The 24,202-nt window shown below is 41.7% G+C and overlaps 1 protein-coding gene across 4 annotated transcripts in view; it reads left to right on the forward strand.

Moving 5' to 3' along the window:
- Positions 1-24,202, forward strand: part of IDNK (IDNK gluconokinase) — a 138,354-nt gene that overhangs the window by 57,581 nt on the left and 56,571 nt on the right. For 2 of the 4 annotated variants that reach the window (XM_073670915.1, XM_073670916.1), the window contains exon 3: positions 18,236-18,355. The exons of the other annotated variants lie outside the window; for them this stretch is intronic. In XM_073670915.1, the coding sequence (XP_073527016.1) occupies positions 18,314-18,355 (42 nt within the window). In that variant the 5' untranslated portion in view covers positions 18,236-18,313. The remainder of the gene's footprint in view (positions 1-18,235; positions 18,356-24,202) is intronic. 4 annotated transcript variants of the gene reach the window in all.

Genomic DNA, 24,202 nt, shown 5'->3' on the forward strand with positions numbered 1-24,202 from the left:
ATTCAGCCGGAACCCATGACGGAAGATTCCCTGTAATGAGGCAGATATAGGCCACTGTGGATGCCGTCTGGCCTGTGATCCCACGGTGTCATTTGTTTTAGGCGTGCATAAAAGTGCGGTTGGCTACAGTTTTGTGCACTTCTGAAAAAAAGGACACCGCTAAACAGAGGCCAGACGGAGTCCAGAGTAACTCTGCTGCCTCATTACAGTGAATGGATCCCGCAGGGGTTTCATCTGAATTACATCACTTGGAAATTTAGATGGAAACCCCGATGTAAGTGCTCAGCCTAGAGCGCCGGATAAATGTTACATAAAATGTTCCCAATAAAAGCTTCAACTCAGTTCTCAAAAAAAGGTAGTCCCCACTCAGGTCCGTCATCTGTTAAAAATATAAGGGACTTCCAAGTTACTGGTAGCAGAAAGGCTCTGGAAAAGCGAAATGGCCCTTGCCCCCCAAAAGAAATTCAGAAAATTTTGTGCTCCCAAATCCAAATGCCTATTCTACAATAATTTGTTCTCCAATTGTCAAATAGCACTCCGTCCCCCCCAGATCTTGCCATATGGCTGAGCCACATATGGGGTATTGCCACTTTTAGAAGAAATTGTGTGACACATTTCGGCACCATTTTTTACCCATTGCCCTGTGTGAAAATGTAAAATCTGAGGGTAAAACATTTTTTTGTGGTAAAAATATAATTATGCTTTTTTCACTGCCCAATGGTATAAATTTAAAAATTAAAAAATACTCACTACTTCCCTAGATGATTTCCTTGAGAGGTGTAGTTTACAAAATGGGGTCACTTGTGGGGGTTTCTGCTGTTTCGGCATGTCAGCAACTCTTGAAATGTGACATGGTGTCTGCTGCCTATCCCAGCCAACATAGCGCTCCTTTCTCTTCCGAACCCTGCCGTACACCAAAGCAGTGGTTTTCCCCTGCATATGGGGTATCGGCGTGTTCAGGAGAAATTGAACAACAAATTTCACAGTGCAATTTATCCTGTTACCCTTATGATAATACAAAATTAGGGAATGAAAAACATTTTTTGTGGGAACAATGTGAAAATTTTATTTTTATGGCTCAATATTATAAACTTCTGTGAAGCAGCTGGGGGTGCAAGGTGCTCACCACACATCTAGATAAGTTCCCTAAGGGGTCTAGTTTCCAAAATGGTGTCACTTGTGGGGGGTTTCCACTGTTTAGGCACATCAGGGGCTCCCCAAATGCAACATGGCGTCCGCTAATTATTTAAACAAATTTTACATTCAAAAAGTCAAATGGCGCTCCTTCCCTTCCGAGCCCTGCCGTGCGCCCAAACAGTGGTTTGCCTCCACATATGGGGTATCGGCGTGTTCAGGAGAAATTGCACAACAAATTTCATGGTGCAATTTATCCTATTACCCTTATGATAATGCAACATTAAGGGATGAAAAACGTTTTTGTGGAAAAAATGTGAAAATTTTAATTTTACAGCTCAATATTATAAACTTCTGTGAAGCAACTTGGGGTTCAAGGTGCTCACCACACATCTAGATAAGTTACCTAAGGGGTCTAGTTTCCAAAATGGTGTCACTTGTGGGGGGTTTCCACTGTTTAGGCACATCAGGAGCTCTCCAAACGCAACATGGTGTCTGCTAATTATTCAGACAAATTTAACATTCAAAACGTCTAATGGCGCTCCTTCCCTTCCGAACCCTGCCATGCGCCCAAACAGTGGTTTTCCCTCACATATGGGGTATCAGCGCGCTCAAGAGAAATTGCACAAAAAATTTTGGGGTCCATTTTTTCCTGTTACCCCTGTGAAAATAAAAAAAATTGGGTCTAAAGTAACATTTTTGTGAAAAAAGTTAAATGTTCATTTTTTTCTTCCACATTCCAAAAATTCTTGTGAAGCACCTGAAGGGTTAATAAAGTTCTTGAATGTGGTTTTGAGCACCTTTAGGGGTGCAGTTTTTAGAACGGTGTCACTTTTGGGTATTTTCTGTCATAAAGACCCCTCAAAGTGACTTCAAATATGATGTGGTCCCTAAAAAAATGTTTTTGTAAATTTTGTTGGAAAAATGAGAAATCGCTGGTCAACTTTTAACCCTTATAGCTCCCTAACAAAAAAAAATTTTGGTTCCAAAATTGTGCTGATGTAAAGTAGACATGTGGGAAATGTTATTTATTAACTCTTTTGTGTGACATATCTCTCTGATTTAAGGGCATGAAAATTCAAAGTTTGAAAATTGCAAAATTTTCAAAATTTTCTCCAAATTTCTGATTTTTTTCACAAATAAACGCAAGTGATATCAAAGAAATTTTACCACTATCATGAAGTACAATATGTCACGAAAAAACAGTCTCAGAATCAGGGGAATCCATTGAAGCGTTCCAGAGTAATTGCTTCATAAAGTGACAGTGGTCAGAATTGAAAAAAATTGGCCCGGTCACGAAGGCAAAAACAGGCTCTGGTGCGAAGTGGTTAAATGAGAAGGTGTGTCCAAACTTTTGGTCTGTACTGTAGATTAATCATTGAGAGGTGTAGTTTCCAGATTAGAGTTATTTGTGGGGAGTTTTATGCTGCTATTGCACCACAGGGACTCATCAAATGGAAAATAGCAGTCTATTCCAGACAAAATTGCACTCCGAAAGTTAAAAAGCACTCCTTCACTTCAGAGTCCCACTATGTACCCAAAGAATAGATTCTGACCACATATAGGGTATCCGTGTACTCAGAAAAAATTGTACTACAAGTTATGTGGTCCATTTTCTTCTACTACCCTCACGAAAATGAGAAATTTGGGGCTAAAGTAACTTTTTCATAGAAAAAGGGGTCTTTCAAGCTGCCGGCCTTGGACAAATTGGGGCGAAGACAAAAGCATACATAGGAGTCAGTCTCTGTACAAAGTTTGTCTGTCCCTACACAAAGGGCTGGGGGCTTTATTTAACTCACAGAAAAGAGGAAGTATCAGTACATTACCGAAAAAGGATATGTAAATTACAGAAAAAACTGCTAACTAACTTCAGAAACTAGTTCAAACTACACTGCTCAAAAAAATAAAGGGAACACTCAAATAACACATCCTAGATCTGAATGAATGAAATATTCTCATTGAATACTTTGTTCTGTACAAAGTTGAATGTGCTGACAACAAAATCACACAAAAATCATCAATGGAAATCAAAGTGGAAAAACACACTACAGGCTGATCCAACTTGTAATGTCCTTAAAACAAGTCAAAATGAGGCTCAGTATTGTGTGTGGCCTCCACGTGCCTGTATGACCTCTCTACAACGCCTGGGCATGCTCCTGATGAGGTTGCGGATGGTCTCCTGTGGGATCTCCTCCCAGACCTGGACTAAAGCATCCGCCAACTCCTGGACAGTCTGTGGTGCCACGTGACGTTGGTGGATGGAGGGAGACATGATGTCCCAGATGTGCTCAATCGGATTCAGGTCTGGGGAACGGGCGGGCCAGTCCATAGCTTCAATGCCTTCATCTTGCAGGAACTGCTGACACACTCCAGCCACATGAGGTCTGGCATTGTCCTGCATTAGGAGGAACCCAGGGCCAACCACACCAGAATATGGTCTCACAAGGGGTCTGAGGATCTCATCTCGGTACCTAATGGCAGTCAGGCGACCTCTGGCGAGCACATGGAGGACTGTGCGGCACTCCAAAGAAATGCCACCCGACACTATTACTCACCCACTGCCAAACCGGTCATGCTGAAGGATGTTGCAGGCAGCAGATCGCTCTCTACGGTGTCTCCAGACTCTGTTATGTCTGTCACATGTGCTCAGTGTGAACCTGCTTTCATCTGTGCCAGTGGTGACTTTGCCAATCCTGGTGTTCTGTGGCAAATGCAAAGCGTCCTGCATTGTGTTGGGCTGTGAGCACAACCCCCATCTGTGGATGTCGGGCCCTCATACCACCCTCATGCAGTCGGTTTCTAACCGCTGGTGCAGACACATGCACATTTGTGGCCTGCTGGAGGTCATTTTACATTGCTCTGGCAGTGCTCCTCCTGTTCCTCCTTGCACAAAGGCAGAGGTATCGGTCCTGCTGCTGGGTTGTTGCCCTCCTACGGCCCCCTCCACATCTCCTGGTGTACTGGCCTGTCTCCTGGTAGCGCCTCTGGACACTACGCTGACAGAATAAACCTTCTTGCCACAGCTCACATTGATGTGCCATCCTGAATGAGCTGCACTACCTGAGCAATTTCTGTGGGTTGTAGAGTCTGTCTCATGCTACCACGAGTGTGAAAGCACAACCAACATTCAAAAGTGACCAAAACATCAGCCAGAAAGCATTGGTACTGAGATGTGGTCTGTGGTCGCCACCTGCAGAACCACTCCTTTATTGAGGGTGTCTTGATAATTGCCAATAATTTCCATCTATTGTCTATTCCATTTGCACAACAGCATGTGAAATTGATTGTCAATCAGTGTTGCTTCCTAAGTGGACAGTTTGATTTCACAGAAGTTTGATTTACTTGGAGTTATATTCTGTTCTTTAAGTGTTCCCTTTATTTTTTTGAGCAGTTTAGTTTCCAACGTCTTCAACAGTTTTCAGTAAGCCAATATCCTTTCTCATTGCTTTTATGAACAGAACTTATACAGGGCAATTAAAATAACACGATTATTAAAGCAAGTACACATTGTTAAAATATAATCAAAGCAAAATATAAAATGCTAACCATAACAGCCTCTAAAAGTCACTTCAAATATGTACTGGTTACTTGAAAAAATAGGGTTTGTAAATTGCTGCTAAAGTTTTAACCCTTCTAACATCCTAACAAAAAAAAACATTTAAAAAATTATGGTGACTTAAAGTAGACATGGTGAATGTTAATTATCAATTATTTTGTGTGACTGTTTTAACGTCATAAAAATTCAAAGTTCAAAACTTGAGAATTTTTCTACATTTTTTGCAAATTTCCGATATATTCATAAATAAACAAAAATCATATCGACATAAATTAACCAAAAACATACATGCAAGGGGTCACAAAAAAAACATAAATCTCAGATCTTTAGAAGCATTCCAGTTATTAACATAAAAAGTAACACAGATCAGATTTGAAAAATTTGGCGTGCTCGGGAACGAGAAATAAGGCATCAGTGGTAAAGGGTTAATGTACTGAAAACTTTTATTAAATTTTTTTGTTCTGGAAAATGGGTAAAAATACAGCAATTCCATTATGTTTTATTTTCATTGTGCAGCATAAATGACAGGTTAACTTTATTCCGCCGTCATTTTGATCACAGCACATTTACTGTTGACGGAGCTTGATGTGATCTGTAGTTGACAAAGCATTTTTTTTTTACTCTGTAGAATATATAATGTTTTAATCAAATTTGATCTTTAGCAACAATGTAATCACAAGATTTGTCAAAAGTTTTTTTTCTTGAATTAAAGTTCAATCATATTGGTGTCAGGTTTAAAAAAAACATACAGTATTTTGGACTCAAACTGGAGCTATAGAAAACTGGAGGAGTTTTAGAAAGTCACGTAGACTACTAAAATATTGCTGATTCTTACCCTTAGGCTTTAGTACGTTTTGACTCAAAGACAATCATATCTCCTCCTATCTTATTTCACGTTCTCTTCTAAATGATACTTATTCTGGTAGTTGATATAGGACAAGGTGGAAACTGTATGTGTTTTTTCTGCTATGTATCAGTTCATAAAGATGGTTCAGTTGTAGAGCATATGGAAATGCAAACAGAACATTTGTGCCAAGAAAAAATAGTTCCAGGAGGTAGAGAAGATTGATTTGTTACCTACAAGTAAAGGGTTTTATGGAAAAGTCTGCATTCACTCTTGATTCCCCTGTATTTTCCGTGTGAGAGGGCGGTCACGTGCCCACATGTATGAGATTTATATAGTTGCCCATGCCGACTAGACTCACCTCAACTTATTTCAAAGTTCTGCTGGGAGGAGATAAGAATCGATGCAACACATGATGAAACATATGTAAATCGCACACTTGCGGACATGTGACCACCCTTTTGCATGGGGAATACATAAAGTGACTGCAAAGTTCTCTTCTCAGCCTGACAAACCTCTTTAACTGTGCAGTTAATTCCATAAAACTTTGCTCTGTCTATTAAAGTGAGGAGCAAAAAAAAATTGTGTGTGTGCATATCGTCGTTCTGGAGATACTCATTACTATTACTCGAATAATCTGTTTTGCCGTACAGGGATACAATAAAATACCAAACACACAAAATATGCACTCACAGACAACAGAGGGAGACACCGAAGGGATGAGGACGGTAAACAAAAATAGAAGAGGATGGGACTATGCATACAATCTAAACACCAATCAACAGTCACAGAACAACTCTCCTTAAACTCCTCTACCTAACACTGAATACAGATTGCCAGAGGAGAGACTATATAGGAGTGGCTGATACTGCTCAGCTGAGAACTTCCAAGAAGGAAGCTACAGAGACTCAAAGCTGAGCAGATTAACTCCTGCACTGCTGAAAGAAACGAGCACCATTTAATATGAGGGAGAAGTGTTTCTACTCTATGTAGGAGTACGCGGTCAAGTGAATAAATTAAAATGTTATCAAGGTAGATCACAACAAACATGCCCCCTACTTGCTCTGGAACGCTCTACCCCAACATATCAGACTCTCGCCTACATACTATTGTTTAGAAAACTATACCCAACAGAGCTATAATCACATTGCCCAGCTCCAGAAATGCCACTGCACAAGTTTTTGCTCACAGTTTGCAGTAATAACATCACAACTATAGTGCAGGTAACCACTAGAGCCAATAACTAGACTCAGTGGTGATGAACAAGTATAGCCCGGTGATGCAGCGGTAATGTGAAATACAGTTGTGATGCCACCAGGGTTGCCAACCTTCCAGAAATTACGGGACAATCCGTAAAAATAGGGAACTTTTTTGCCCTGTCCTTAATTTTTTTTTAAATGGGTTGTCCACTACTAGGACAACCCCTTTTCAATCTGAATGTTTGGCGCTGATAAAATAAAAACACTTTCAGTCATGGCTGAAAGTGTTGGCATCTTTGAAATTGATCCAGAGAATGAAGTATTTCTTACAAAAAATTATTGCAATTACACATGTTTTGAAAAACACATGTTTATTTCATTTTTGTATATTGGAACAACACAAAAAAAACAGAAAAAAAGCCAAATTGGACATCATTTCACACAAAACCCCAAAAATGGGCCAGGCAAAATTGTTGGCACCTTTCAAAATTTGTGGGTAAACAGCTTTCTTTAAAGATTCTGATGCTAATTCAAACTCACCTGTGACATGTAACAGGTAATATGAAAATCGACCCTGAATCCAGATAAAAAGGGGAGAAGTTGACTCAATCTTTGCATTGTGTGTCTGTGTGTGCCACACTAAGCATGGAGAACAGAAAGACAAGAGGAAAACTCTCTGACGACTTGAGAACCAAAAATGTTGAAAGATATCAAGAATCTCAAGGTTACAAGTTCATCTCCAGTAATCTTGATGTTCCTTTGTCCACGGTAACATAGACAAGAAGTTTACAACCCAAGGCACTGTAGCTAATCTCCTTGAAAGTGGATGGCAGAGAAAAACTGATGAAGGGTTGCAACACAGAATAGTGTGGATGGTTGATAAGCAGCCCCAATCAACTTCCAAAGAATCTCAAGCTGTCCTGCAGGCTCAAGGTGCATCAGTGTCAGTGCGATCTATCCATCGACATTTGAATGAAATGAAACGCTATGTCAGGAGACCCAGGAAGACCCCACTGCTGACAGAGACATAAAAAAGCTAGATTGCAGTTTGCCAAAATGTATGTGAGTAAGCCAATATCCTTCTGGGAAAGCGTCTTGTGGACAGATGAGACCAAGATAGAGCTTTTTGGTAAAGCACATCATTCTACTGTTTACTGAAAACGGAATGAGGCCTACAAGAAAAGAACACAGTACCTACAGTCAAATATGGTGGAGGTTCAAAGACGTTTGGGGTTGTATACTGCTTTTGGCACTGGGTGCCTTCACTGTGTGCAAGGCATCATGAAATCTGAAAATTACCAACAGATTTTGGGTTGCAATGTAGTGTCCAGTGTCAGAAAGCTGGGTTTGTGTCCTAGGTAATGGGTCTTCCAGCAGGACAATGGCCCCAAACATACTTCAAGAAGCATCCAGAAATGGATGGAAACAAAGTGCTGGAGAGTATTACAGTGGCCAGCAATGAGTTCAGATCTACAGTTGAAACCAGAAGTTTACATACACTGCATAAAAAGACACATATGCATGTTTTTCTCAATATCTGACATGAAATCAGAATAAACCTTTCCCGTTTTAGGTCAATTAGGATTACCATAATTTTTAATATTCGCCAAATGCCAGAATAATGAGAGAGAAAGAATGTTTTAAGGCATTTTTATTACTTATTGCAAAGTCAAAAGTTTACATACACTAAGATTACTATGCCTTTAAACCATTCTGGACTGCCCATATGATGTTGTCATGTATTTTGAAGCTTCTAATAGGTTTTTTGGCAACATCTGAGTTAATTAGAGACACACCTGTGGATGTATTTTAATGCACATCTGAAACACACTGCTTCTTTGTGTACCTGTGGAGAGAGCTTAAAATTGCTGTTGGGAGAAGGCACCCTTCAAATATGAGAGACCTAGAGCAGTTTGCAAAAGAAGAGTGGTCCAAAATTCCAGTTGAGAGGTATAAAAATGCTTGTTGATAGTTATAGGAAGCGATTGCAATTATTTATTCCAAAGGGTGTGCAACCAAATATTAACCCCTTTACAACCCAAGGTGGTTTGCACGTTAATGACCGGGCCAATTTTTACAATTCTGACCACTGTCACTTTATGAGGTAATTACTCTGGAACGCTTCAACAGATCCCCCTGATTATGAGAATGTTTTTTCATGACATATTGTACTTCATGATTGTGGTAAAATTTCTTTGATATCACTTGTGTTTATTTGTGGAAAAAACAGAAATTTGGTGAAAATTTTGAAAATGTTGCAATTTTCAAAATTTGAATTTTTATGCCCTTAAATCAGAGAGATATGTTGCACAAAATAGTTAATAACTAACATTTCCCACATGTCTCCTTTACATCAGCACAATTTTGGAACCAACATTTTTTTTTATTAGGGAGCTATAAGGGTTAAAAGTTGACCAGCGACCTCTCATTCTTCCAACAAAATTTACAAAACCATTTTTTTAGGGACCATATTACATTTGAAGTCACTTTGAGGGGTCTTTATGACAGAAAATACCCAAAAGTGACACCATTCTAAAAACGGCACCCCTCAAGGTGCTCAAAACCACATTCAAGAAGTTTATTAACCCTTCAGGTGCTTCACATGAATTTTTGGAATGTGGAAGAAAAAAATTAGCATTTAACTTTTTTCACAAAAATGTTACTTTAGACCCAATTTTTTTATTTTTTCAGGGGTAGTAGGAAAAAATGGACCCCAAAATTTGTTGTACAATTTCCCCTGAGCACGCAGATACCCCATATGTGGGGAAAAAACACTGTTTGGGCGCACGGCAGGGTTCGGAAGCGAAGGAGCGCCATTTGACTTTTTGATTGTAAAATTTGCATGAATAATTAGCTGGCACCATGTTGCGTTTAAAGAGCCCCTGATGTGCCTAAACAGTGGAAACCCCCCATAAGTGACACCATTTTGGAAACTAGACCCCTCAGGGAACTTATCTAGATGTGTGGTGAGCACCTTGAAACCCCAGGTGCTTCACAGAAGTTTATAACATGGAGCCGTGAAAATAAAAAAATCTAAGTTTTTCCACAAAAATGATGTTTTAGCCCCAATTTTTTTATTTTCACAAGGGTAAGAGGGTATTTCGGCGCACGGCAGAGTTCAGAAGGGAAGGAGCACTGTGTGACTTTTTGAACGCAAAATTGGCTTGAATCGAGAGCAGATACCATGTCGCATTTGGAGAGCCCCTGATGTGCCTAAATAGTGGAAACCCCCCATAAGTGACCCCATTTTGGAATCTACACCCCTCAAGGATTTTATCAAGGGGTATAGTGAACGTTTTGAACCCAGAGGTACGACACAGAATTTGATAACATTAGGTCATCATATTGAATACGTTGTCATCAGTCTTGAGCGCAAGTGCTCGCTACTTGAGTTTGCATCGGGTACTCAGGTATGCACCATGTATCGCGGGTGCTCGAGTGACATGCTTGAGTCCCCGCCCACTTGTTTCACGGTTATTAGACACCCAAAAAAAAAATGCGAGGATCGCTCGTGCATGGCAGGCAATCCTTGCAAGGTTTTATTGGCCGCGAAGCATATGGGGCGGAGACTCGAGCATGTCGCTCAAGCACCCGCGATACTCAGTGCATACCCGAGCACCCGAGGCAAGCTCAAGTAGTGAGCACTTGTGCTCAACACTAGTCATCATATCGTCATCTTTTATTCTTTTTTACTTTTGAAAAAAATCCCAACCCTAAACATAGCCCAAACCTAACTCTAGCCCAACCCTAACCTCAACCCCAACCCTAGCCCAACCCTAACCCTAACCCTAACCCTCTCCCAACCCTAACCCCAACCCTAACCCCAACCCTAACCCTAGCCCAACACTAACCCTAGCCCAACACTAACCCTAACCCCAACCCTAACCCTAGCACAACCCTAACCCTAACCCGAGAGTTTATTTTTTACTCCGCTCCTCGTGCAGTATAAGTGATTAGATGACTTTATTCTTCGGTCAGTGCGATTACAGTGATACCAGAATCATATCGGGTTTTTATGATTGACAGCTGTCACACATTAAAAGAGGCATTTTTTTGTAAAATCTAGTTTTTGCATCGCTTTATTTTGAGAGCTATAATTTTTACATATTTTGGCCGACAAAGTCATATGACAGCTTGTTTCTTGCGGGATGAGTTGACGTTTTTATTGGTGCCATTTTCAGGCATGTGATATTTTTTGATCGCTTTCTATTCCGATTTTTGGGAGGCAGAATAAACAAAAACCAACAATTCAGGAATTGTTTTTTCTTTACAATTTTTTATGCTGTTCAGCGTATGGTAAAATTGATAAGGTAGCTTTATTTTTCGGGTCAGTACGTTTACAGCGGTACCACATTTATATAGTTTTCCTATGTTTTGGCGCTTTTACACAATAAAAGCTATTTTATAGAAAAAAATATTCTTTTGCATCGCTTTATTCTGAGAGCTATATCTTTTTTATTTTTCAGCTGGTGGAGCTATATGGCAGCTTGTTTTTTGCAGGACAAGATGACGTTTTCAGCGGTACCATTTTTATTTATATTCATCTTTTTGATCGCGTGTTATTCCATTGGTTGTTTGGCAGTATGATGATAAAGCATATTTTTTTGCTTCGGTTTATTTTTTTTTTTTTTTACCGTGTTCCCGTGTTCACTAAGGGGGTTAACTAGTGGGACAGTTTTATAGGTCAGGTCATTCCGGACGCAGAAATACTAAATATGTGTACTTTTATTGTTTTTTTTTTTCATGATAATATTTATTGATGGGTACATTATATTTTTATTTTTGGTGGATTATTTATTTTATTTTTTTTTATATATTTTTACAATTTTTTTTTTCACTTTCTGACACTTTTTTTACTTTTATACTTTGTCCCACTATGGGACTTTCACTATTTTTTATTCTGATCGCCTGCATAGCATAGAGATGGAGAACCATCCCTGTGCTATGCAGGCTGTCAGTGCTGCAGATGCAGAAGATAGTTTGGTCATGCACTGTGCATGACCAAAATATCTTCCTGCTATCTGGTGACCCGGATGTTGTCATGATGACATCGGGTCGTCATGGCAACATCCGGGAAGCCGCGGCAGACAGCGCTGGAGACCGGCAGGAGAGGTGAGTATCCCGATCACCTCCCCTTGCCACCGCAATGCTGCGATCGACTTCGATCTCAGCATTTAGGGGGTTAATGTGCCAGGAGCAGTGCAGGACCGCTCCCAGAACATAGCATCGGGTGTCAGCTGTGACAATCAGCTGACACCCGGCGGCGATCGTGCCCGCACAGTTTTTCTTTTTTTTTTTTTCCTTTAAACAAAGGGTAGAATTAAAAAATTATAAGTTGTCTCACTTCTGCATTCACAAGTGAGCAGTGTAGGGGACATGACACCTTATACTTGCCAGATGAATGGGACAGGTGCATGATACCTATCTATCTAAGAAGTGACATCTGTAGAAGTGACATTACCCCCCTTCTGCAGTTGAGAAGACCAAACACAAGGTTAGATTTTGAGTAAAGGATTCCAAAGAAAAAAAAATAAAAATGGGAGAAGTCCCATATATAGCAAAGATACTGTATATACAGTACACACTTCCCCCTTCACTGACTTATTAATTGAAGATTTACCACTGAGAACATAACACATTAGTATGTGTATCCCTCGATGATGTACTATCTACAAGTCATTGAGTTTCTTAAAAGGAATGTGTCATAAGAAAATTACCTTATTGTTTATATTGGGTTTCCATATTAAATATATTTTTTAGTACTGTTCTTTAATGTTTCATATCAGTATCTATATTAAAAACAATGCAGAATTCTTATCACTGGCAACGAAAACTGGCCATACACCCTCTATAGTTGAAGGCCAAATGGCTATCTCTCCTGACTCCTTTACTCACACGAAGGAACGAACACCTAGCAAAGTTTAAATGTGTTTTAACTGATGAAAGAGGAAACAGCTGCTGCTAGACAGATCTTATTTCTTGGAGAAGAAGAGTCGGGCTGTTAAATTCAAACTGCCCGAACATTATCTCCTGACATCTTGTGTCAGGGAAAGAGTTCTGCGATCCCATTCACATTAGGTGGCTGGCGGGTTCATCCAACTTTAATGTCTTGGGGCCTTAAGCCTAATATTAGGCTGATTCTTCCTGTTCTTTGCAGATCACTTTTCAATAGACACATTGACATAGGAAGCAATAGATTGCCTCTGACTCATTGACTTCTACAGAAAAGCTTTGTAGCTATGCTGTGAATTGGGAAAAGATCATTGTGAAGAGAGACGGAGGAGTTGAGCTGTGGCCATCACCTATTGTAAATGATGCATCCTGTGTAATTTACTGCATATAGCCATGTTCCTGTCATCATAGCGATCAACCGTCCCAGATCCAGTCTCGAATTGGGGGAGGGGAAGCTATACCGGAGGTCAGGGTTACGTCCCCACTTGCACTTTGTCATGTCTTGTCTCTTGCCATGCACCTGTGTGTGTTACTGAGTTCATTGCTCAGTAGTTTCTGCTCCTCTGGGTGGGTGAGGAGGGGGAAAGTGACGGCATCTCAGTGCTCTGTTCATACTTACATTGAGTAATTAATTCATTTCTTTCCTTGAAGTCTGGTCTTCCATGGAATTTGAACCCCCAACCTGTAGCATTGAAGGCAGCAGTAATAGCTATGACTAGTAATCGGCGAGAATGCTCAGCACTGCTCGATACTCAATAGAGCATCGTGGTGCTCAATTCAGTATCGAGTAGTGCCGAATATCAGGTGGTGCTCAAGTGCTTGGGTCCCCGCTGCACTGAAGCGAGAGAGAGAGAATATTTTTCCATCCTCCAGAAAAATTCTCAAGTTTTATGTTCACTTCCATTATGCTCGTTGCTCCAGTCGAGCATGTCCAATCGTACAACGTCCTCGATTCGAGTACCTAACACTTGAGCATTTCAGTGCTCGATCATTACTAGTTATGAGCCATAGGATGCAATGCTATGTATGGGAGAGTTTTCTGTAATTGAATTTGCATTGTATTCAGCTTCTCTACAGGCAGATTGTACTGGTACATAAAACTACATCTCTATAATACTACATCTCTATAAACCTGTATTCTAAAATATAAGTCATACATTTGTTTGTTCCTAAAAAAATACAAAAAAGAAAAGAAAAACAATTACAATAATGACATTTTTAATGCACTTGAAAAAATTAAAATATACATCACAAATCATCAAATAATATACATATTTGGTGTCCCTGTAATCATAACAACACCTACATTACAGTGAACAGATTATTTATGGTGATCTGTAAATGGTGTAAAAAATGGAGTCATTTAATTTTTCCACCATTAAACCCATTAAAAGTGTAATAAAAATGTAACACTGAGACACACGTACTGTGCTCACACAGTGTAAATGCTTCATTTTTCTACAGGTGTCAGCCGAATAACAAACAATAATAATCATCTCTGATTATTGCATTTTTGCTGTGTTTTTTTATGCATTTTCCCCCTGTATTATGTTTTTAGTGCAGATTTGAAGCAGCATTTTTAATGCTTTTTTTATTGTAAGGAAAATCTTTGATTTTGCACTTTAGACTATGGTCCCACTATCAGTATTTGATCAGTATTCGGTCAGTATTTTTTCTCAGGAGTGGGAGCCAAAACCAGGTGAGGAACAATCAGAGAAAAGGTATAATAGAAACAAGTGCACCAATTCTGCATTTATCACCCACTCCTGGTTTTGGCTCCCACTCCTGAGAAAAAATACTCACCGAATACTGACCAAATACTGATAGTGGGGCCGTGGCCTAAAAGCGCAACTGCATGTTTTCAAACTTCCCATAGAAGTCTATATTGAAAAAAGTTCAAAAGAAAGTTTAGAATCCAATGGGCAAGAGTTTTCATGAAAGCACATCCATTTTTCTTGGATAGTTCACACAAAGCGTAAAAGCTGCATTTCTTCATCTGCATTTCTTTGCATTGAAATACTGCTGCGTTTGACTGTCCAAGCAAGTTTTCATGAAAACTCCTGCCCACTGTTTTTCTAAGGGCTCCTGCAAATGTCCGTGAAACTCGGTCTGAGCATGGATTGCAATGCACAGACCGTCTGCGGGGTTCTTGACCCGAACACAACTGCCTCATGGTTTATATGAAGCTGTCGAGTTCGGGTTGGGAGACCTGCAGAAAGTCCTTACGTTGTGATGTGTGCTGGTAGCGAGTTTGTTTGATGTCTGCAACTGTGGTGTACTCAGACGGGAGAGGGCCCCTGTGCAAGAACAGATTATGGGCCCCTCTTTTTGTCTGTCACAGAGCCTGTTTGCTGATTTGAAGGTAGAAGTGGGTCCCCTTACCTCTTGGCCCCCTGTACGGCTGCACACGTTGCACCACTGATATGTCTGCCCGTGGTCTGCAGGAGCCCTAAAGACGCTGTTGAACTGTGCAGTTTTGTTTTTTTCCCTCTATGGTCCTACATGGTAAGCCTGAAAAAAACACAGTTGCATTTTTAAGTGCAAAATCAATGCTTTTCTGTAATATATAAAAAAGCCTAAAAATGCTGCTTCTTCATATCTGCACAAAAAATGCATCAAATAAGGGGGGAAATGTATAAAAAATGAACAAATATGCAATAATCAAAGAAGATTTTTTTATTATTTAGTTTGATATGGACACCTGCAAAAAACATGCAGATAAGCAATAGAAAAAATTAAGCATTCCACTATGTGTGAACACGGCCTTAGAGACATGTTTGGTAAAATTACACTGGGTGATGTGTTTGGTAAAATGGATCTGGGTCTATACCCTTTTGTCCCAGGCAGTCTGCTGAATGTCGCTCACTGCTATCATGCCCCCTCTGACATCTCCTCCTGTCATGGTAGAGAGAAATGGTAAAGGGGTGTCCTTAGGGGCATGGTCAAAAATTTGACCTGACAAGCTGCATAATTTGTCTTTCTTTCTTTCCTTGCTGAAAAAGCTGTGAGCTATGCCCGTCATTGTATTCCTGTCTGTAATGATTAGGAGACTGCAAAAAGTACAGTTGAAACCAGTTTACATACACTATATTAAAAGACACATATGCATGTTTTTCTCAATATCTGGCATGAAATAAGAATAAACCTTTCCCGTTTTAGGTCAATTAGGATTACCATAATTTTTAATATTTGCCAAATGCCAGAATAATGAGAGAGAGAATGTTTTAAGGCATTTTTACTTACTGCAAAGTCAAAAGTTTATATACACTAACATTACTATGCCTTTAAATAATTGTGGACTGCCCATATGATGATGTCATGTGTTTGGAGGCTGCTGATAGTTTTTTTGGCAACATCTGAGTTAATTAGAAACACATCTATGGATGTATTTTAATGCACACCTGAAACACACTACTTCCTTGGTTCTTTATGTATCATCATGGGAAAGTCTAAAGAAATCAGCCAAGATATCAGGAAGAGAATTGTGGATTTGCACAAGTCTGGCTCATCCTTGGGTACAATTTCAAGATCCCTGAAGATGCCTCGTTCATCTGTGCAAACAATTATACGCAAGTACAAACAAGATGAGAATGTCCAGCCATCATACCGCTCAGGAAGGAGACAGGTTCTGTGTCCCAGCGATGAACGTGCTTCGGTCTGACATGTGCATATCAAACGAAGGACAAAAGCAAAACTCCTTGTGAAGATGATGGCAGAAGCTGGTAAGATTGTGTCAATATCCACAGTGAAACGAATACTGTATCAAGATGGGCTGAAAGGCCACTCTGCTAGGAAGAAGCCATTACTCCAAAAGAAACCTAAAAAGCCAGATTAATGTTTGCAAATGCACACAGGAACAAAGACCTTAATATTTGGAGATATGTCCTGTGGTCTGCTGAAACTAAAATTGAACTTTTTGGGCTTATTGACCATCGTTATGCTTGGAGCAAAAAGGGAGAAACTTGGAAGACTAAGAACACCATCCGAACTATGAAACACAGGGGTATCAGTATCATGTTGTTCGGTTGTTTTGCTGCATGAATGACTGGTGCACTTCACAAAATAGATGACATCATGAGAAAAGAAGATTCTGTGGCAATACTGAAGCAACATCTCAAGACATCAGCCAGGAAGATAAAGCTTGGGCAGAAATGGGTCTTCCAAATGGACAGTGACCCGAAGCATACAGCCAAAATGGTAACAAAGTGGCTTAAGGATAACAAAGTCAATGTTTTGTAGTGGCCATCACAAAGCCCTGATCTCAATCCTATTGAAAATTTATGGGTAAAGCTGAAAAGGCAGGTGCGAGCAAGGCGACCTACAAACCTGGATCAGATACACCAGTTTTGTCAGGAGGAATGGGCCCAAATTCTGACCAACTATTGTGAGAAGCTTGTGGAAGGATATCCCAAATGTTTGACCCAAGTTATTCAGTTTAAGGGCGATGGTACCAAATACTAATGAAATGTATGTAAACTTTTGACTTTGCAGTAAGTAATAAAAATGCCTTAAAATATTCTCTCTCTCATTATTCTGGCATTTGGCAAATATTAAAAATTATGGTAATCCTAATTGACCTAAAACGGGAAAGTTTTATTCTTATTTCATGCCAGATATTGAGAAAAACATGCATATGTGTCTTTTTATATAGTGTATGTAAACTTCTGGTTTCAACTGTATATGTTTAGTATTAAGTTTAGAGTCCAGTTTGAAATTTCAGAATTATTTTTATGTTGAATGCAATATGGGAAATTGAAAAAAAAAATACATTTACCGTAAAAACCTAAATTAAAGGCAATCTGTCACCCCTTTGGAGTCATCAGACCTCTAATATGGACATACAGTTATAGAAATGTAAATCTATACATAACTGTATGGCCCATATTACAGGTCTGATTGCAGAGAAATCTCTTTTTATTCAATTCGTTTTCTAGGCTTGGCGTCCGGGGGACACCAAGAAATGCCCACCTATATGATTAATTTAAATATTCCATCCCTACCCTGCCCTCACCTGCACGTCACAGGGCCCTGTGATGTGCAGTCTAGAGCTGAACATCCCACAATGCGCCTATAGCAGAAGGCGCTTTCTTTTCCTCCCTGCGCTATTTTACTTGTCTGTTCTAGTGTGCAGGCGCCGGGAGTCACTGTGACTTCTGCTCCAGTGACCTCTGGCGTGCGCAACAGTGAGGTTTAGTCCCCACTTCCTCCCGGATAGCAATATACGTTTGTATATTGGCAACAACTGATCTGTGCACCTGTATATTAATGTAATACTAAAGGTGTGCGGGCCCTATTTGTTTTTTATTTTTTTTGTAGCAGACCACATAGTGTCCACAGTGACTCCAACAGCTTCTTTCAAGGTAATGATCCATCTGGATTGCCGTTGGAATATCGTTTTTTGGGGATTCCTACAGAAACCCTTAAAACCCTCTGCTAAGAGCACTGTGTTTTGGGGATGAATGTGAACCTAGCCTTAGTCAGCTTGCATGCTTTAAACTCCTTTAGCAATTTTGTGAAGACTCACTTCAAACATTTTTCGCAATTCCACAGAATATTCCATAAATATATGATAGATTGGTGGATGCCACTTCTGGAATATCCATTTATTGGAAGAATGGGGGCACCCTGATGTTGGCAGCTGTTACATATGAAAGGCAATCAAGGGGAGAGGTAGGTATGCGGGTGCACACACAGCTATTGAGGTCTATAGGAAATATGGAAACGCCATGCATATTTAATTGTCCATTTTCCAGCTTTACTGCAGTGAATAATTTTCCCGTAGTTTCTTCCTAATCCTTATTTTGTGGGTGAATATTGTCCATTTGATCTAGTGTGAAGATTCAGTGCCAGAGTCCTCTGCTTAGTGCAATCCGCCAGCAGCTTTCCAGCCTGTCATCCTGGGAATATGTCTTTGACTAAACTGTTTGCTAAGGTGATAGCTGGGCACTGATAAATGCTGAGTGATCGTGACATCTCCTTCGGGGGTCCTAGCGCATATTAGATTGAACTGACAAACCTATCACTCATCTTTATCATATCTGACATGTTCTGCTTTCCTCCAAAGAAAAATAGTTAGAAGGAAATGTTGGCCAAAAATCAAGTCCTGTGAGAAGTTTCATATATATGTATCCTGCATGTCTCCGCAGTGATACTCTTCCATCAATGAGCAAATTTTGCTATTTGATGAAATAGAATCTTGGGAAATGGACCTAAGAATAAAGGGCCAATACGCTGCAGGAGATCCAAAGTTTTCTTATATGCAGCCTGTTACATGTCTTCATGTTAGGAATAGTGTTGAGCCACCCCCGTAGTGTTCGAGTTCGGTTCGGTTCGTCGAACACCCGTGTGTTCGCCGAACTGTTCGTCGAACTGTTCGTCGAACACCTTCGAACACCGTTAAAACCAATGGCAGGCAAACAAAAACACATAGAAACACATAGAAAACACCTTCAAAGGTGTCCAAAAGCTGACAAACTGCTCAGAAGACATAACTAACACATGGAAAAGTGACAAGTACATATAGTCATGCGGAAATAAAAGAGGTGGAGGAGTAAAAGGAGGGGGAGACACAGATATAGGCATGTCATGCCCTTCTAAAATCCAAAAAGTGAGAAGCCGACACGGCCAGTCCGCTCCTGCCCGTGCCACCTCCGTGTCGCCGGGTTTGTGCCAGAGCCGCGGTGAACCCTGATGGCCAGCCCCCCTCTCCCAATACTGGTGCCTGTCCGCTGGTGGGTCGAGCGAGCCCCCCTGTGGTGGAGGCAGCTCTAAGCTTTTTAATTTAAATTGTCTCTCTAATTTGAATGAATACACTTTAAATCCATTTACAAGGATCTATTGGAGGGCAAGTCTCATGCCAGCAGCCGCGTAATTCCAGCTCCAGTAGCATCCACTAAAGCTGCTGCAGTTAAAAAGCTTTTATAAGGATCGAGCTCGGCTGTCCACCGCAAGGCATCCTACTGCCAGTCCCAGCCCCTATGCCTTGGGGTGCCTCCTGATGCTCTTCACTGAGTATCCCGTGGTCCCGAAGCATTTCCTTTGAAAAAATTAAGTGTCTAAACTACAGGTGGTGTAGCTTGCTTAACAGCCGGGATAATCCGCTGACTAGCAGACACTGCTACTAGGCACAAAGTATTTCCTGGGCTAGATGCAGTTAAAAATTTGTAATTAGATACTCTCGTTGGATGCTGAGAAAGCATTCCATAGAGTCTCCTGGCACGCCATATATGATTCTCTTAAAAAGCTTGGGGTAGGGGTCTAGGGGACCCTTTTATAGCCAAAATCACGGCCCTGTATCACAATACGTCACCTAGGCTGAAGATAAATGGAACTGTAGCACCCTGAGGGCTCGGTTGCTACAGAGGTATTGCACCTCACCCAGAGGTGTGATATCTCACTCTCAGGTAAGGATGGAGTGTGGATCAGGACCCGACACCTGCATGCATTACACCACATTGCCGTGGGGCAGGGCGACCAATATGCCTCTGAGATGGGCACGACAGTCCCTGTCCCTGGCTGGAGTGGGGGGAGGGAACACTGAGGAAGGGGAACCCTGTAGTGCAGGAGCAGGGAGGAAGCAGTTCCTGGGTGCATTGAGAAGGGAGTATAAAAGGTGGGCACCATCTTAGTTCAGTGCAGAGAAGTCTGAGCAGAAGTGGCAGGGAGCAGGGGCTCTGCATGAGCTCTGCTCCGGAGGCGGGCCTAGTAACAGAGGCCCAGGCCTGGAAGAGGGAGAAGGAAGGAAGAGGAGCGGAGAAGGCTCCAGGAACGAGGAATGAAGGGATCCCAGGGGTGCGGACGGGAGAGTCGCCACCGCACGCCCGAATCCACCTGCGTGGAGGGGTCAGGCCAAAGGGGGAGACCGGTCCCCGAAACTAGTGGAGGCAGGAAACGACCCTCAGCTAGAAACCGGAGGCTGTGACATTTTATGTGGCGCAGCCCCTCGCTACACCCGCTAGGAAGGCACCACATAGGGTCAGGGAAACTGGCGCCAAGTTTACCAAGAGGAGGCCCGAGGCAGCCGGACAGAAGGGTTGGTAAGAAAGGCCAGACAAAGGACACACAAAGGGGGTCCTGTGAAGCGCTCCAAAGTTATCTGGGAGTTGTCTGAGCCCCTCACCTGGTGAGCACAGTACGACGTGGGCAGCCGTTACCTGCAGACGTGGTCTGGATAATAAGAACTGTGAGTAAAGGCCCTGGACTGCATCACTGACTCCGTGTCGTTACTGCTGCTGCCCTGCACCATCACCCCCATCCTCCGCATACACTGCCCTGAGGCTATACTCCTCCCGTGGGGAGTTATGCTACGCTCTGCTGCACCCACAACACCAGCCTCAGCGGTCTGCCCTGCAGCGGCGGTTCACTCTGACCGCAATCCACGGGTGGCGTAGTCGGACATTTAAACATCAAAACCACATAAATAGTTCCGCCACTGGTTTGACCACCCTGAGCCACGGAACCGGGTCGCCGCCACGAAGACTACAACCACCAGCATCCACCAAAAAGGGTCCGGCTCCGGGTGTCCCAAGGCCCAGGGGGTGCATCAGAACATTTTCATCACCTTTCACAATCACCAATGGGACAAGGCAGGGATGTCCTCTGTCCCCTCTCTTATACATCCTAGTGACGGAGCACCTGCTCTCATCAATTCGCCATAACCCCAATATTAGGTGGATTGAGGTGGGAGGCACCGAGTACAAGTGCTCTCTATTTGCTGATGATGTCCTAGTATATATCACTCAATCACATATATCCATCCATGCTGTTATGGCTGAAATAGATCACTTTGTTACATGGTCAAATTTTAAAATCAATGCAGCGAAGTCTGAGGCCCTCGATGTCTCCCTCCCCAAATCCATATAGGATTCCATCCAGTCCAACTTTCCCTTTGCCTGGCCCTCACAGGGTATCAAATACTTAGGAATTCCTATTCATAGAGACCTCTCCCATCTATGTTATCTTAATTTTGGGCCCTTTATTGAACAACTCCATACAGACCACGGTTGGCAAGTTAGAACTGTAAGATTCACTACGTGAACCACTGGTGTTTTGTGGAAAAGCACATGTACACTGCATTCCAAATTATTATGCAAAAAGTGTTTAGGAGTGATAAGGGAAGAATTTGTTTGTTTGTCAGTTAAACTCATTGATGGTGATGTGTGTCAGGGCTCTTTATATCACTGTAAGCAATTGCAGACACCTGTGCTAATTAGTTTGGCAGGTGTGTCCAATGAAAGGCAAGACTACTTAAGAAGGCTGTCTCACATTATTAAGCAGCCTACATTTTCTGCCAAAATGGGAAAGAAAAAGGATGTGTCGGCTGCTGAGAAGCAACAAATTGTGGAGTGTTTAGGTCAAGGCATGACTACAATCAACATTGTGCGATGATCAGGATGAAGTGTCTTGGCAATCAAGAAGTATGTAGCTGATTCACAGTACACACGTGTGCGTGCTGAAAAGGGCAAATTGAGGACTCTTTCCTACAGGCAATTACGTCAGGTTGAAAGAGCAGCGGCAAAAAAGCCTTGTCATAGCAGCAGACAAGTTTTTGAAGCTGCTTGTGCCTCCAACGTCCCCCGAACAACAAGATGCATGGTCCTTCAGAGGTTTGCAGTTGTGCATACGCCATCCTGTCGACCTCCTCTATCCACTTCACACAAGCAGAAACGGCTCCAGTGGGCCAAACATTACATGAAGACTGATTTCAAAACTGTTTTGTTCACGGATGAGTGCCGTGCAGCGCTCGATGGTCCAGATGGATGGAGTGGAGGATGGCTGGTTGATGGACACCCCACGCAAACACGGCTACAGCGCCAACAAGGAGGAGGTGGAGTAATGTTTTGGGCTGGAATCATGGGGAGAGAGATTGTCGGCCCCTTTAGGATCCCTGAAGGCGCTAAAGATGAACTCCATAATGTATGTGGATTTTCTCAAACAGCACTTCCTGCCATGGTTCAAGAAGAAGAACCGTGTATTTCACAGCAAGATCATTTTTCTGCATGATAATGCACCATCTCATGCTGCACATAAAACATCTGCATCTCTGGCTGATATGGGCATAAAAGGGGACAAACTTATGGTGTGACCCCCATGCTCCCCTGACCTGTACCCCATTCAGAACCTTTGGAGCATCATTAAAAGGAGTGTCTATGATGGCGGGAGGCAGTTCACATCTAAGCAACAGCTCTGGGAGGGTATTCTGTCCTCATGCAAAACAATTGAAGCAGAAACCATCCAAAACCTGACAAATTCAATGGACGAGAGAGTTCAGAAGCTCCTTTCGAACAAGGGGTCCTATGTGAAAATGTAACATCACCTAGAATAAAGTTTTGAGTTGAAAACTGTTTGATTTCAGTTTCTAACAACCTGCTAATGCTTATAATTTCAAAAATGACCATTTTTTTGGTCTTTATTAAAATGAAAAGGTTGATCGAAAAGTTTGGGGGATCTAAGAGTGTGGCAACCCAGTAGTCATGATTACTTCGAATTCTGACAATATGAGGGTCATGCTGCAGGTAGTGCAGCAAGAAGGCACTTATGTGTCTTGCGCATCTCGGAGCCCCAAAATTATTTTCCGGGCTAGATGCAGCTAAAAATTATTATTAATTTTAAATCTGGTGAAGCTTTAGTATAGATGGCCTAATAGGATCAGTGCTGCACACTGCTACAAAGCCCAAATTATTTTCCAGTCAAGATACAGATAAACATGATTAGTAATTTTAAATCTGGTGGAGCTTATTATAGATGGCCTAATAGAATCAGTGCTGCACACTGCTACAAAGCCCAAATTATTTTCCAGCCAAGATACAGATAAGCATGATTAGTAATTTGAAAGCTTAAAACGGTTGGTAGGGTGATTTTAACCAATCATCAAGCTTTTACTCTCCCCAGGATGACACAGGGGTAGAAAAGTCGTTTCGGATCCATGATTTGTTCATCTTTATGAACGTGAGTCTGTCTACATTATCAGTGGAGAGCCGCGTGCGCTTATCTGTCAGCACACCACCAGCAGCGCTGAACACACGTTCAGACAGAACGCTGGCTGCGGGGCATGACAAGATCTCCAAGGCGTAAGTGGCTAGCTCCGGCCATTTATCCAGATTGGAAGCCCAAAAAGAGCAAGGGTCCAGTGACACAGTCGTGGCTTCAATGTTTACTTGGAGATACTCCTGTACCATCGTCTCTAGGCGTTGACTATGTGTCAGACTTCTTGTCTCCTGTGGCCTTGCAAAGGATGGGCTAAAAAAGTGGTGAAATGATTCCGCAAAATTGATGTTACCAGCAGATACTGTGGTTCTGTTACGGTTTGAGTGCTGAACACTTGACGGTCCCACGGTTGGCAAGTTGGAACTGTGAGATTCACTACGTGCACCACTGGTATTTTGTGGAAAAGCACATGTAAGATTCTGCAACAGTCTCTGCTGATACTCCTGCATGCGTGCATCCCTTTCTATGGCAGGAATAATTTCTGCAAATTTACTTTTGGGATCTAACAGTGTGGCAACCCAGTAGTCAGGA

This window comes from Phyllobates terribilis, unplaced genomic scaffold (assembly GCF_046119375.1).
Source record: "Phyllobates terribilis strain yellow unplaced genomic scaffold, ASM4611937v1 Scaffold_1__5_contigs__length_1240528914, whole genome shotgun sequence".
In the NCBI taxonomy this organism is placed as follows: domain Eukaryota; kingdom Metazoa; phylum Chordata; class Amphibia; order Anura; family Dendrobatidae; genus Phyllobates; species Phyllobates terribilis.